Source organism: Pteropus medius, unplaced genomic scaffold, assembly GCF_902729225.1.
Source record: "Pteropus medius unplaced genomic scaffold, Ma_sr-lr_union100, whole genome shotgun sequence".
NCBI lineage: Eukaryota > Metazoa > Chordata > Mammalia > Chiroptera > Pteropodidae > Pteropus > Pteropus medius.
This window is the reverse complement of record NW_024350319.1, coordinates 25983516-25998960: the sequence shown is the minus strand read 5'-3', so window position 1 is coordinate 25998960 and position 15445 is coordinate 25983516. Positions and strand designations below refer to the sequence as shown.

The window sequence follows — 15445 nt, the reverse complement described above, 5'->3', positions numbered from 1 at the left end:
ACCATCAGGTTATTAGTTTCTATTTTCTATTACTTTTCCTAATGGTAGTTAATTAAATTTATTTGGCTGCAAGTAGCAAAACACTAAAACATCCAGCATGAAGCTGGTGATAAAAGTGGCTGACAAACATCTTCCTTTACACAGAATATGGAAATGAGGACTGCTTTAGGGACTTGTAGGATGTTTGGCCTCAACTGCAGAGAACTAGTTCTGTTTTTCTTCTTTGTGCTGGGCTGCAAATGCCAGAATATGAATTATGTGCACCATTACATTTGGGAAGCTCTCTCATTCTAGAAAAAGCTGGAGAATGTATAATATCACAAAGTAGCACAAGCTTGCTCCCTGCCTTGAGCAGATCCAAAAACAATCTAAAAAACAATCTCGTATTTCCTCTCTCATCTTTTGGAATATTTCCTGATTAATTGATGAAATACTTGTATCACTTTTTATGTCTCCTTTTCCTCCAGAAACATAATATAAAACAAAGTAAACATTGAATTATTATACTTAAGCATCTCTTGAGTTTTGTTTTTCCTATATTTTCTCGACTCTTAAAAATAATGTATAGTTAGTAATATAGTGGTTAAATAAAAGACTGTTAAGAAGTAGAATCCTAATAGGCTTTAGAAGAAAACTGTTTAGAAATAAATGCTAACATAAAGCTTGAATATTTTACATCTCAACTTTAGTTTCTAAGTGAAGATTTTATTTCTTTTAATTTTAATAATTTCAAGCATTCATATATAGCTTAGTTTTTGAACCATAAGTAGAGAAGAAATTTTAAAATACAAATTTCATAAAATCAAAAGAAAGCTAGAGGTTGTTTGTTTTAAGATATATGGCACAATTAACTATGACTATTCAGTTTTCCTAGTACTTTGCATATTTATTTCCAGTTTATTCCGCGCAAATCCTGCTTCAATGTTTGCTAAGACTATGAAACTGATCATAAATAATGAATACTTAAAATAATCAGTGTCTTCTATTTTCTAAATAGTCAAGAAATAGTCACATTTTTTTCATAAAAATGCCCTAGATAAATGACATATATTAGTTATAAGCACAATTATTCCATATTATTCCTATATATCCTATACACTGTATATAATATATAATATATATTGACTTTTTCATTACTGTATATAATGACTTTTTTCGTTACTGATTTTTCAGAACTACCTTTTTCTTTAATCTTGCCTTCTTTCATACTCTTGGTTATTAATGCTAGGTAGGTGTTACCATAAAGATGAAGCAATGAACGAGAATATTAGTATTTTTTTCAGTGGGTTAGGCATGGGATTAATGATATCATAAGGCAATGTGATTATGTGTCACTTTTAAATGATGGTTTTGAAGCAGGCCCAATGTCCTGAAGGATGGGAAACAATATAAAACACCTTTCCTGAATAAAATTATATCAGATGATTCTTTATTTTGTAAGCCATTAATTTGCCATTCATTCATCCATACGAACTTACTAATTAAAAAAATATTTACTTTAGTATTGGCTATGTGTTAGTAAATATACTAAAGGGATCCATGATGAACTAAACATGGTCCTTGCTCTTATAAAAACCAACACAAATTAGACTCCAAGTGCAAATCAGGTTCAATAAAGTTTTTAATATATAGCAAACCAAAGAACAACTATTGCAAGGATAAAAAATATAAATGCATAATAAGACCAGGCATATAAAGAATAAAAAGGGTTCTGGGTACTAAAAATAAAATTCCATTGCCTTCCCAGGCTATCTTTTATTTTCCAGCTTTTCATAAATATATGCATAAAGAGGGGTATTCATTTCCTATGAGAAATGCAATAACACAATAACCAACAACCCAAACTCAACTTCAGGAAGAAAAGAATAGGTGATGGAGGCTAGGACTTGCCTGAAATCACACATCAGTATCTAAAGGGAGGTAATGCCAGATGACTGTAAGCCTGGAAACATTTCATTTAAGCATTTTTAGACATTCTGGTTATTTTTTTAAAGAAAGTTTAAAAATTGTATTTTTAGGTAAATGCTCCAGATTTCACAATGTTGGTTTGGATTAAAACACACAAACCCTGAATTTGTCAGAGGTAACAATCTGGCAGATCTGGCCTGTGACTTCCCACCAAGTTGCAATCTCCCTGAAATCTTTCTGCTTAAGAATTCTAGAAGGTAATTTACATAACTTTATAACAAGATACATTTGAAAAATTTTACCAAATTACAATTTATAGAGACTCTAATAGAGCTACATGTGAAGAAAGAACCCTTCCAATGGGATTTGTTAGACTGGTGATTTTACGGGATTTGTTGTTCTTTGCAACAAGCCATCTTAGTTTGTTTTAATATTTTTAAGCAAAATATGCAATTCCATAAATTGTATAAGTGAGAGTGTTAGAGTCAATGTGATTTATACTCAGGCTTAATGTGAGCAGTGTGTTTCCTAATAAGAAGAGATAGTGCTTAATATTCTTGCAAAATAAGGAAACTTTTTGCCCCTGAACACTACTTACTTTACAAAGGAACCCCATGCACAGCTGTGTTAGTTGTGCACTGCATAACTTCAAAAGATGCAATTACATGTAGACTATGATATAAATGGTGCTTCCAAGAACCATGCAGTTTATAATTTTGTTGTATTTTATGATATGCAACGTCCCTGATCTTGTCTAATTATTGCAGAAAAACCATGGGATAGATCTGTCTGTTATTTTCCAATTTTATTTTATAGGTGTAGTCCAAAGAAATTTAGCAACTTGCTTGATAGCACACAATAATTACTGATAGAGTCAGTCAGGAATGCAAATTAATGGAATTTTTATCCAGAGTCCTTAAGAAGGCATGGAAAATAATGGTAAATTATCTTTTTACTTCATGGTTTGGAAAACACTTTCACAGATATTCTATCATTGCTAATTAAACCTCAGTGGATGATAAAGGGGTTTAAAGAGAATGACTCATCATCTTTAATTTTTCTTTCTTAATCTTCCAAAATATGTATTTTTGAATTGTTCTTATTATGTTATTTGTCAATTCAAGTATATGATGTCTATCATTTCTAATACTATTTAAGTTACTAATTTCCTAATAATATCACCTTCTCATATGGCTCAATCACCTAATCCATCCCTTTCACACTTAACACCAGGACCTAATTCACCTCTAAATGTTGACCTATAAGTATGTGTTTATAATCTCTTTATTTTAATCTGTTTCAATTTCATATTGTACTCTTAATACACTTCTCATTTCTGCTTCCTCCTTGTCTTTATTGTTTTGACATATATCCCATATGTCATATATATAATGTATGTATATATCCTATACATCTAGAAGTTTTAAAATGTATCCCTCTTTGTTCTCTATATACCTGCAATATCTGACATAGTAGCGGCTTGGCACATGCGCTTATTTAAACTAAAATTAATTAAAATAAAAAATTCAGTTCCTTTGTCACATCAGACACACTTTAAATAGCCACATGTGGTTACTGTATTAGATAGTGCTGATATAGAACATTTTTATTATCACAGAAAGGTCTATTGGCCTATGTACTAATTAGCCATCTGTTTTTCTTCAATCCACGCTTTTTATTCTAGAGTCTTTCTTAAGCTTCATCAAGGTGGTTTTATCCAAACGTTGCTTTTGTATATATTTGTATACATTTAAAATATGATTATAATAACATTGCATGTTTTGATGTTATATAGGGACTTCGGTTGCAATGGTTTGAGTCTGAACACATCTCCCTGATAAGCAGAGGCATTTGCCCAACTAGAGGGACATTAAATCTTTACATATTTCTCTTATGCATTTTTCCCAATACATTTTCACATTTCTCACATTTCATTATCTATTTGCTTAACCAGTAGATTTATCTAAACACTAATAGTGATTTCTTCATTTATAAAATCTGTTTGCAATTTTAATTATTAAAAGGAGAGGTAACAGAAAAATATCGTCTCTGCCAATGATTGTCTAATCTTGAGTGCTATATAAAGCAACAGATATGAAGATGAACTCATAAAAAGAGGGACATAACATTCGAACCTAATGAAAATGAGTGAAAAAAAATTAGTATTGCTCTTAATGCTTAATTGCTCAGTTAACAGCCAAGGCTGTGAACGTTTCATTAAACTTTGAATGCAGGAATCATAGTATTCAAGTTTCGGTGAGATTCAGTAAACTAAATATACTTCATTGTTACATAGGCATGAAGGAACTCTTGTAAAATATAAATTCCTCTAGAATATATTTTTTTAAAAAAATGAAATTATATTTAGACAGAAAATTCACCTTGGCAAACATGAAACATGATTTTACTTATTAAGAAAATAAGTTGATACACTGACATTTCTCTCTTAAGAAATAAAGTTTCAAAAAGCATATGCTACTTCAGAAGATTATTAAAAACTCTCTAAGCCTTTTAGGACTCATCCTTTGTCACAGTCTTCTCAAAAAGTAAACTTTAAAAAATAAAATAAAATGGATAAAATACCATAGAACAAGTGCCAGGGAATACCATGGCTCAGGGAACTGAACAAGGAAAACTAGTCAATATTATAAAAGTGTAGTAGAGCATAATGCATGATTTCAGGGATTCCAAATTACACCCCAACAGCTTTTATGAAAGTCAGTTCTCCTTCCACATATTGATTATAATGAGTATACAAAAGTCAAGTGGAAGCACATGTAAGTGGACCACAAAAGAGCTGGCATAGCACCTGCCAGCTTAGCGGGTGTGCAAGAGCTTAGAACATGCCCTTATTTCATTGTGCAACTTCTCTGTAAACATCAATCGATTTAATCACTGGTGTGCTTGGCAAAGGCAGGAACTTTTTCTTAACAGCCAATACTTACTGTAGAGTAAAGAGATGAAGTGCTGGAGACCAGTGATAATGAAGAGCCATGAACTAGAAAAAGCAAAAAAACAAGAGGTAAAATAATAAAGTCTGCTCAGGAATACGAGGCCTTTACTAAAGGGTGAAGAATAAGTGGTTAGAGAAATAAAACAATAACCGCTGGACGTGAGAATTTGAGAATAAATCTGCTGCCATTTCTTAGAGATCAATTGTTGAGAAATGAAAAGGTCTCATATCTACTCCCTAACATACCTTCTTTATCATGTTATAGAGAGGAGTTGACAAGTACAAGCCCTTTAAGCATGCTTTTGCACATAGTGAAAATTGTAGTAAACTCCAACATAATTAATAATCAGAAAATCATGAACCCTGAAATAAAGTTGCCATAAACTTTTAAACTTAAAAAAACTTTATGTATTTTATTTATTTGATTTTATTTTTATACAACAAAGAGCCATTTTCAATACTTTCTTCCATATACTTTCAGGGAAATAATAATTTTACCTAACTTGCCAGTTCAACATTATCTGTGATGAGTTTATTACACTTTTTAAAATGGATAATTATTGTTTCTTTTGTAGTTCTAGTAATAGAAAATACTTCTTATTTCATGGTGGTGTCACTGAAAATAAGAATGGAAATTGCATACTGTCTTTTATCTAGGTATATCAAAATACCATCTCAAACTATTAACAGATTGCTTTATATTTTTGCACATCCAAAGTATTGAGCCCCAAAATAGATAAAATCATGCTTAATTATATTTGTTTAAAAGTTCTTCCTCTTTTCATTGTGGGATAATATAAAGTTATTTCTGCTTATTTATCTATTAGACAAACATTAGTTAAACACACACAACCTGACAGTCCCTTGCTAGATCTTGAGACTATAAAAATGAATGACACTATCCTAGGAACTCAAAAAGTAGAAAGATAGAAAACTAAAAAGATAATTACAACAGAGCAATAAAAGTATTATCAAGAGCAATGTATTAGGTACTACAAGAGCACATAGTACCACAACTTGGTCTGAAGAAGACTGGAAAAACTGTGCATATACTAGCATTCTATGAGATGTAGATAATGCTAGTCATCTTTAAAAAAAAAAAAAACACACATTTTTTTCAACCTGTGAGATCACTGACATGAACTAGTGTGTTGTACCAGAAGGAAGGTAGACAATGAATCAGGACATGCCATTTTCAGTCTTTTCTTGCTCCTTACTATTTCTTACTATTTACTTATGATCACTTAATATTTATAGCTCTATGACTTATAGTTTATGGCTTAGTTTCCTCATCTTTCACTGTGAGCAGTGGGCCGGGGGTACCAATAAAGTCCCTTCCATCTTTCTAGTCTAGATAATTCCTTGATTCTAGACCTCAATTTAAGAATTATAATAGTTCACTATTCAATGCATGGCCATCAAAGAGCCATCTTGTCTATTTAAACTGGCATTCAGCAATTCAGATTATTTAATCCTCATACATGGAAGGCCAGAATTTCCTACCATTTGGCATATGAACAACATTCTATTTGTAGATAAGGCATTAGAGAAAGGCATCAGTACACTTAGAAAAATTTTACACTATCGTAAGAGGCCTGTCTTTGAAGGGAGTGGAAGAACCATTTCAGAAAAATGATGACTTAACATTTCAAGTTAGTTATATTTTTGTCTATCTACACTGCAGCAATCAGCATACTGTCAGAGTATAATTCACTCTCCATCACACTAAACTCAGTGGCTTGGTTAATATCCCAAAAAGTAGTGACAGTTGTAGTCTACTGATTTAGTGCTAGCAACGTTAAATGCACAGGGGTGACCTGAAAACCATGAGCAAATTGTAATAGCTGTCTATTCTTTTAGTTGGATGATAGTTTAGGAAGTATCTCAAATAAGAAGTTAGGAAAGGGAAACAGAAAGGAACAAAACTATTCTGTACTTGAATTTCATCCTCATGAGAAACCTGTGAAATTACAGATGAAGAAATTAGGGGTAATACAGTTAGGAAATTTGCTCAAGTTCATACTGCAAATAAATGGATGACCTGGTATGTTTCAAGATCTGGAGTCCTTTATTTTATACATAATTATTAAGGACTAAGATAGTAAGGCTAATTTCATGTTTGATTTTATTTTAATAAATTTGAACTTCTATATTTCTTTTTATTTTATCTTTAGCTGCTATGTTTGATGAGTGCCGCGAGTTTTCTTTATGAGTACATAAAAATTATTAATTAAATCAAAGAGGAAAATCTCTTAAATATTATTATCAAATTTGACATTTGAGGTTATATGGCTCAAAAATTATATACATTTAAACAACATCAATTAAGCCTCCTGTGTTTTTCATATAGAATTATTATATCCACACAGAACGTTACAACTACAAAGACATTTATTAGAACAGATGAGAATTTAATAGCATTGAATAAAGAAATGTAACTTATAAAGCAAGAAAAGGATAAAATATTAATTCAGAAATAACATAAAAACTCACAGAAGAGGGAATTTCTGAGAATAAATGTCAGCAGCTTATGATGGTTTCCTAAGATAATTTTTCTGCCTCACTTATCTTTATGGTTAACTGAGATGTCAAACAAAACATTCACTCTGATATTTGACACATCAAGGCAGACAGTCTCTAAAATTATGTGCATTTTTGTATGAGAACATTGAATTTATCCTTAACTATTCTATAGCCAAGTATTAATCTAAAGAACTTCTGGCATATTTCCAAAGGCATAAAGAAACAAAAGGTAACACAGACTAGGGCTTCTCAAATGAGAATTATACTTACTCAGTTATTTACTCTTCAGGAATCCTTGTGATGTGAGTGATGTGATAGTTTTCATCTCAGAATTAAATAAAGTAACCTCTATATTCCCCCCTCTCACCCCCCACTATGCCTACCTTCTTCCATGCTATCTCGAAATGAGCCTGAATGACTGATAGCACGTGGCCTTTCCTCCAAAGATGTGGCACTCCCACAAAGCTGGGAGTCATCGTAGAGATCGAAAGAAGAGTCTTGAGCTGGAATACTGTTTGAGCGCATCATGCTGGGACCAGGAAGGTTAAATTGAGACAGATTGGTTGGGCTTACTGCAAAACAAAGCACACATAGCCTATTATTTTGGGTATTAGATAATGAAAACAGTAGGTTGATAGAATTGAGAATTTGATCCCAATTCTTACAGAAATGAATTTATAGGGTATCCCTATTTAAGGTAAGCCAAGAGTCTGCTTCTGAAATGTTCGATAACAGTTACCATGGAGTCTCTCTTTTACTCTAGCATTTTCATGACAAGCTGTATGTCAACTTCAAAAGCAATAACAGACAAAACTAGCAAGCCACCTCTATTGTTTATGTAGAAATATAACATGGTGTTTTCTGTGGGCTAATATGAAGGGAAAAAATGTCTTTGTAGAGTCTGCAGGTTTCTTTTTAGAGAAGATTGCATTACTTTAAAGCAAAATCAAAAAGGAAAGAAAACACAAGAAATCTAAATTTCCCAAGAACCTTTTGAAGTTTCCACCTAGAGACTCTATCGTTTTGAGTTTTGTTGTAGATCTCTTCCAGACAGATTGTATGCTTCCATGAGTATAGGAGATAGGGGTTAATTCTGAATGGTTTGAAGGGTGAATATAGAGAAGGGATAGAAGGGCATTCAAGGTGGAGGATCCCTTGGAAGCAAAAACATGGAAACTTCCCATACAAAGGTATTTAAACTTCACTCTGTATGCACAAGTGTCCATCAAATACATAGGCAGTGTATTTGAGGTGACAGGAGGCATTAGTAATGCTTCTACATGGTAAGCCTTGTGGCAAGGGGAAAATTGATTCTGAGCAATGTGATTACTCATGGGAAGATGACAGTGATTCTCACCAGGTTTGAGATGCCTCACCAGGACTGTGATCAACAACAGTAAATGAAGTTTCATCTCAAAATTTGTTTTGTTTACATATGGTATTGCACACAAATCACAGTTTACTTTGGCAATGGCTCAGCTACCTACCCATAGTTTACTGATAGAGACATAATTGCAGAGATCTTAAATTTCCAAGGTTTGTTATATGTGATTTTTTTACAGAAATATTTCTAAAAACTTTGTTTATAAACATATTTTAATGAGTAGAAAGTAAAGAAAGCATGAATACTGCAGCTGTTAAATGTTAGTAATAGTCACTTATCTACTGCTCATTCAGAAAAGGTAATGACCAAATTTAAAACAAGTAATGACCAAAGAAAATTGTAGGACAATGCTATGCATATTCAAGCCAAATAGTTACACTTGATATATTTTTAAAATTTTAATAAAGTAACTTTTATTTCTGATTGTATTTTAATAGTACTCACTGTCTTGCCTAATAAATATAAGTTCAGGTGATCTAGAAATATAATAAAAACTCTTTAAAAATAAATATTATGTTTTTAAAATTAGTCATTTTTTTTTCCTTTGTAAAATAACACAGCATAGGGATCTCATAACACCTGATTTGAAGCTACATATACTTATGAAATCTGGGTAGGCACATGAGAGTGTGTTGATATATATGTGAAGGTCTTCCTTCATGTCTCAATGAGTGAAAATTCTGAGAGGTGTGAGAGTATAAGAAGATCAATTTGAAATCTGCAGTTGTGTCTGACAGTGTAAGAAATGCTTTCCCATAAAATAATGACGTAGCAGAGTCCATCAAATCTTACTGTCTCTTGTCTTCGTACGTATTAGATCAGTCACTCCTCCCAATGTGACCTGGTATTATGAATCCATTCAGCAGATGAGAAAATTGAGGTTAAACGACTTTGCCAAGGTCATGCATAGTAAGTAAGGTTTTTTTTTTTTTTTGTCAGAGAATAACTGAATAGATGAATTTAATTAAAATAATAACAATGGTAAAATAGTGGAGCAAAGTGTCAGCCATTCAAATTAATGCCAATTAATGAAAATACTGACAGGAGACATGAGACACCTAGTAAACTCATAACATTTTAGGTGAACTGGGTTTGTTTCAGATGTTGCATAATATTAGATTTTGTTTCATATTCTTATGATTTTATAAAACATTTTCAATTCATTTTTTGAAGCTAAAGTTTTAAGCTTCTTGCTGTGTTTTATCACTACAACTCAAAGTAAATAAAAGTTATATCATTTTTTGCCATTATGAGGCAAAAAAGCCTCCTCATTGTGTAGGTTTAAAAACAAAAACTTGATGCTTGATATGAATTCATTAGCTCATATGGAACCATGATAAAAATTATTATTTTTCATTTAGAAGTTTTATTCTACATAGCAAGAAGCATTATAACAGGAAAGAAACAGCCTTGACTGTTCCAAAGAGCAGAAAAATTAAAAGTCCAAATTATTGAAGAATTCAATCTGTGGGCCCATTATTAGAATTTTTTTTAAGTGAAAAGAGAAAAAAATAATGAGAACACTTTATATATTACTTTACAGAAGAGAAATTTACTTTTAATAGCACTGGATCTATTAAACAATAATGACATGTTTAGACTTCTTTCATTATTTTGTCACTCTTCCCTGTGTTTTCTATAACATTTATACAAATGATTTTATACTTCATACAAATGATACTAGGCCCAAAGTAACCCAATAGCTAAGCTAGTTAGGCATCTATTTTTCATTGCATTTATCTGAAAATGTTCACCAGGTATTATCATAACAAATTCTCATATGCATTCTAAGGAGAGTTTTAACTTTAAAATAGTAAAAGAAATGATCGTGGAATCATAAGATTACATTTTTTCTTCTTTATAATTATTTCTATTTTCTATTTTTCTACAAATAGATAATTAGCTTTATTAGAAGAAGTAAAAAAAACATTTTAAAGGAAAAATAGGAATACGTTTTAGTCATTTTTAAGAGGACTCTGGGAAAACCTCTATGCTTGGAGTCAGATTTTTGGAATCAATTGCTGCCTCTGCTCTTAAAAATGCTGAGATTTCTTTCTAAGTCACATGACCTTTGTGCTCCTCTGGATTGTAGAGTATAAAATAAAACCTATGTCAAGTGTCGTCATGAGCAATAAACTTCATAGTGTTGTCTACGGCCATGCTATCCTGATCAAGCCCGATCCCGTCTGATCTTGGAAGCTAAGCAGGGTCGGGCCTGCTTAGTTAGTGCTTGGAGGGGAGACCACCTAGGAAGACCAGGTGCTGTAGACATAAAAAATAAAAAAATAAGGGATTGTAAACTGACAAGGTCTTTGTGATCTGTGAGGTCAACCAAGGGTTAATTCGCCTTAAAAACACAAACCAACAAAAAAAACTGCATAGTGTTTGAAAATTATTTCATGAACATTATGCAATTACACAAATGAGACACTGTTAGGGTGTCTCTATTGCCTCATTTTCAAAATTAAATTTATTGGGGTGACATTGGTTAATAAAATTGTATAGGTTTCAAGTGTACAATTCAATAATATGTCATATGTATATTGCATAGTATGTTCACCTTCCAAAGTTAAATTTCCTTCTCTCACCATGTATATTTATCATCTCTTTAAATAAACAATTTTTATAGAGAACTACCAAGGCTCCCGTGACGGTGGGTCATGAAAGGAATGAGATGAAATTGACGTTTTAGAATATTTTACCCAAGTTTGAAAAGTGGTATTTTCCTGTTGCAGAAGATGACATGGCAGAAGGGGACACCAAAGGCGACTGGCTGCCAGTGTCCTGCAGACCCCCAGTTGAATGCGAACGCAGCCACTCTTTGCCTTCGTCTTGGCTGGCCTGCCGGGATGATGGAGTATATCTGCAAAACAGCAAGCTAGGGCACTTAAGCATATCTAAAGGGGCAAGGCAATATCAGGACAAGAAAACAATTGAGAGGAGCTTACTATTCAGACTGAACAACATTCTCAAACAGATTGAATCTAATTATAATTGCTTAATTCTTCCAGATGATATGACACCATCTGAATCTCACAGGAAAAAAATTTTTTTTGAAAAGAAAATTATGCTTTTGTGAAATATGTAGTTGAAAATCATAAGCAATTGAGCAGACAGCCAAGTTCATTGAGAAGGACTCAAAAGCACAGTGCTTGGAAGGATGTTAAAAGGGTGAAAACACAGACTAAAAATGGTGAACAGTAGTAGGCCAGAAGCCAAAGGAACTGGAGCGATGTTCACAAAAAAGCATAGGAAGTGGAACGTAAATTAACAGCTTTTTTTTAAAGGAAAAATATTTATTTGATTAAAATGCCACTTGACATCGTGTCTGGATTTTAAAATAAAAGAGGGAGAAATAGTCTTACTTTATTAGAATATACATTTCTGGAACAAAATCTTGAAATAGAATAATTGCAAGCCGTTTACTATTGCTAAGAACTAGAGAGAAAAGGAATAACATGAAAGATCTATTTGGCCAGTACTCAGTTTCAGCAGAGTAAGTAAATTCTTACCAAAAAAAGGTCAACCTCTTATGTTTGTATAGTGCTATAGCTTTATTAGCAGTTCATTCCATATCTTCTCCTCAGATAAAAGTGTGCAGTAAAGGATGGCCATGAATTAAATTTTTATTTTTTTATGAACCGAAAGTTATTTTGAGATTGTGTAATACTAGCCTAATTCATATTTAAATTAATCTGATACCAGCAATCTTGGAAAACAGAAATTAAAACTCTTTTAATTTTTTACCAAAAGGATTCATTAAAAATTCATACCTTAATTATAGTATTTATCCTCTGATGACAAAAATGTTTCCTTGATTCAAATTAGAGCATCTTTCAACATTAACTGGCCACATCTGTAGACTACATGAGTTTTGAGGTTTTTATAAGCATATGCCTCCAAGATGCAAAAGTTAGGGAAGTTAATTTTATTTTAATTTTAGAAATGATTTCTGCATTCTACCAAAATTTGTTGCTCACCTTCCTCCCCAATGTTATGTATGCTAGACTTAATTTATTGAGTCTTGGCCTCTATGGGTATCTCTACCTGAGGGCTATTTCACCTGCTCTTCAGATCTAAGAAAACATCAGGATTAAAAGTGATTTCATCCTCAATATCAGGTGCCTCATTGCAAACGAACAAGGAAAGAGGAAGAAAGACAGTACACAAAGTTTATATAACAACAGAGAAAGGCAGCAATTGTGCTGAGAGAAATATATACCTTAGTCCCTTTTTGGGTAGTGTATTTCTGTCAAGCTGCATGCTGTTAAAACAAAGAAAACCCCTAAGGACATAATGTAAACAAAACTTCCGAATTACACATCCAACAAAAATGGTTTTCTGTTTGAACTATGCAAAATAAACTTTTTGTAACACATATTTAATGCATAACTCTTTGGAAAAAAAGACAACCAAAAGTGACCAGATGTCTACTGCTGCAACATATGTGAGCTCCTTTCTAACTCAGTTCCATTCAATTATAATTTAGTGACTGGATTAATAGAAGATAGATTAAATCATATGTTAACATAATTCCTCTCTAGATTCTATTTACCTCATGTTACATAGGTTTTCTTTCCCTCTGCCACTGACTAGACTTCTGCTATGATTTCACATGCAGGAGAACCATAAAGGTGGAAATAAAATAGATCTGTTTTAGCTAAGCTAAATTGACAAGTTCCAATGAACAGAGAAGATGTAAACACTGTTTAATATTTATTTTTGTCTTCAAATTATTTTAATAAAAAGCAGATTTATTCCTATTTACATGAGAAAAAATAATATAATATCTGCTTGAAATGTAATTTTTCTACTATCATTTATTTAAATATTTTAATGAAATTAAACTATACCACTTTTGGACATTATAAATTAGGTATTTAAAAGGCTGTAAGTTGTATCAGTCTCCATATAAAGAATTTTCAACTGGCTGTGGAAAGAGATGAGAGAATGTGTCTGGAGAAAATGAGAAATGGCCTCTGTAAAATTAGCGGAAAAGGGTTTCAGCAACTAAGTGGGACAAGCCTAGGGATTTATGTCATAATCTCTCGCATGTGGATAACAAAGGAATAAAATTTGAACTTGCAGAATTATAGTTCTCTAAAACCTTAAATGATCAAAATTAAATACACAGTGTATGCGTAATGGGATGATATAACATGAATGCAAACACATGACTTGAAAGTTAATCACTCAGTATCAAAGCTAAAATGTTTTCTTCAGTGTGTATTCTATTATTTAGTACTGTAATAGAAAGCATCCAAAGAAGGCATTATACAACTTTAATTTTATTTATTGGGAATGTCCATATAAGGTAATTACTGTATTATATAGAAGCCAGTTCTAGTATATATCTTGACTATAGAAGTTTTTTTAGTACTGTAGATAAACAAACAAAAAGGAATCATACTGAACAAATATGAGAAACTGTTAAATATGAACTACGTTGTGCTAAAGCATTAATATGATTATAAGCCATTTTAAAGATTATCTCTTTCATGTGTGCAAATTTATTAAAGTTTAATGTTGCAGAGGAAATTAAAAATAGGCATTGTTTTCCCAATGTTATCAACTGAATAAAAATTATGTTTATATAAGGCAAATATTTAATGAAAGAAAAATCAGAAAAAAGTATATTTAAGTTTACCAATATAAGCTAAAACTTTTAAGTAGAAAAATCTGTTTGAATCTGGATGTTAATGATTTTATAATGTAAACACGTTCCACACATCCTGAAGCATTACAAACTCATCCCTGCAAGGGCCAGGCGGCCAGTGGAAATGAATGAAGTGGGGATTTTAGTCAACCGTCTGAAGAGCAGTCATTGTTTGTCTAGGGCCAATAGATGCTGTACATCATAGTGAAGGCAGGGTTACCAGATCTGACACTTAAAGACTAGCCAGAACCTTCTAAAGCTGGTTATTACTTTAAATTATAAAGTTGGGTTAGGTCACAAAAAACAAAGCAAACAAAACAAACGTGAACTGGTCATGGTGCAAGGACCACCAATGATCTAGAGCAGCTACAGGGAAAACTGTTAATGAATTTGTTTTATTATTATATTTGCTGATTCATTTATTTATTATTTTATTATATCATTTAATGAAGAGGAATTAAAAAAAATTATGAAAAACTATTGAGTTAATAGTACCAGAACATGAATATTAATAAAGTATTCTAAAATTATAAACAGTTAAGTCATGAACTTACGTACATCTCTATTACATCTTTTTAATTACTTTATGTTAAACATTTAAACTTGAGCATGCTTTCAGATATGGCTCTTTGGCTTCCTTAGCATTCCTAACATTCTGCTGACCGTTTAATTATAATTAAGTAAGGATGTGATAGGATCAGATTTTCTCTTCGGTGGATCAGAAACTTTCTTAAATGTACATTAGAGGATTAGACTAAACCACAGCTTTCAATTGTGTTCCCAAAGAAAAAAAATATACAACTTCTTATATCAAAAATTATTTCAATCCAGTAATTTAGTAGGAGAAACTATTAATACTTATATCACATATTATACCAGTGAATGTATTTCACTTTTCACAGATTAATATTCATCGATACATTTTACTAAGAACCAAGGGCAAAACATTCACTTATTCAAAATTAGGTTATTTAAAGTTTATTTTAGAAAAATTGTTTACCTGGCTATTTTTAATATTAGA

General features: G+C 31.9%; 1 protein-coding gene and 1 pseudogene across 5 annotated transcripts in view; one reads left to right on the top strand and one right to left on the bottom strand.

Annotated features, from left to right (window-relative positions):
* NAV3 (neuron navigator 3) overlaps positions 1-15445 on the bottom strand; it is a 302837-nt gene that overhangs the window by 60878 nt on the left and 226514 nt on the right. For 4 of the 5 annotated variants that reach the window (XM_039838902.1, XM_039838903.1, XM_039838905.1 and 1 more), the window contains 4 exons: positions 12991-13032; positions 11471-11631; positions 7768-7956; positions 4854-4906 (listed from right to left, as the gene is read on the bottom strand). In XM_039838902.1, the coding sequence (XP_039694836.1) occupies positions 4854-4906; positions 7768-7956; positions 11471-11631; positions 12991-13032 (445 nt within the window). The remainder of the gene's footprint in view (positions 1-4853; positions 4907-7767; positions 7957-11470; positions 11632-12990; positions 13033-15445) is intronic. The other variant, XM_039838904.1, reaches the window with a different exon arrangement.
* LOC120583503 (uncharacterized) lies at positions 10917-11039 on the top strand (annotated as a pseudogene).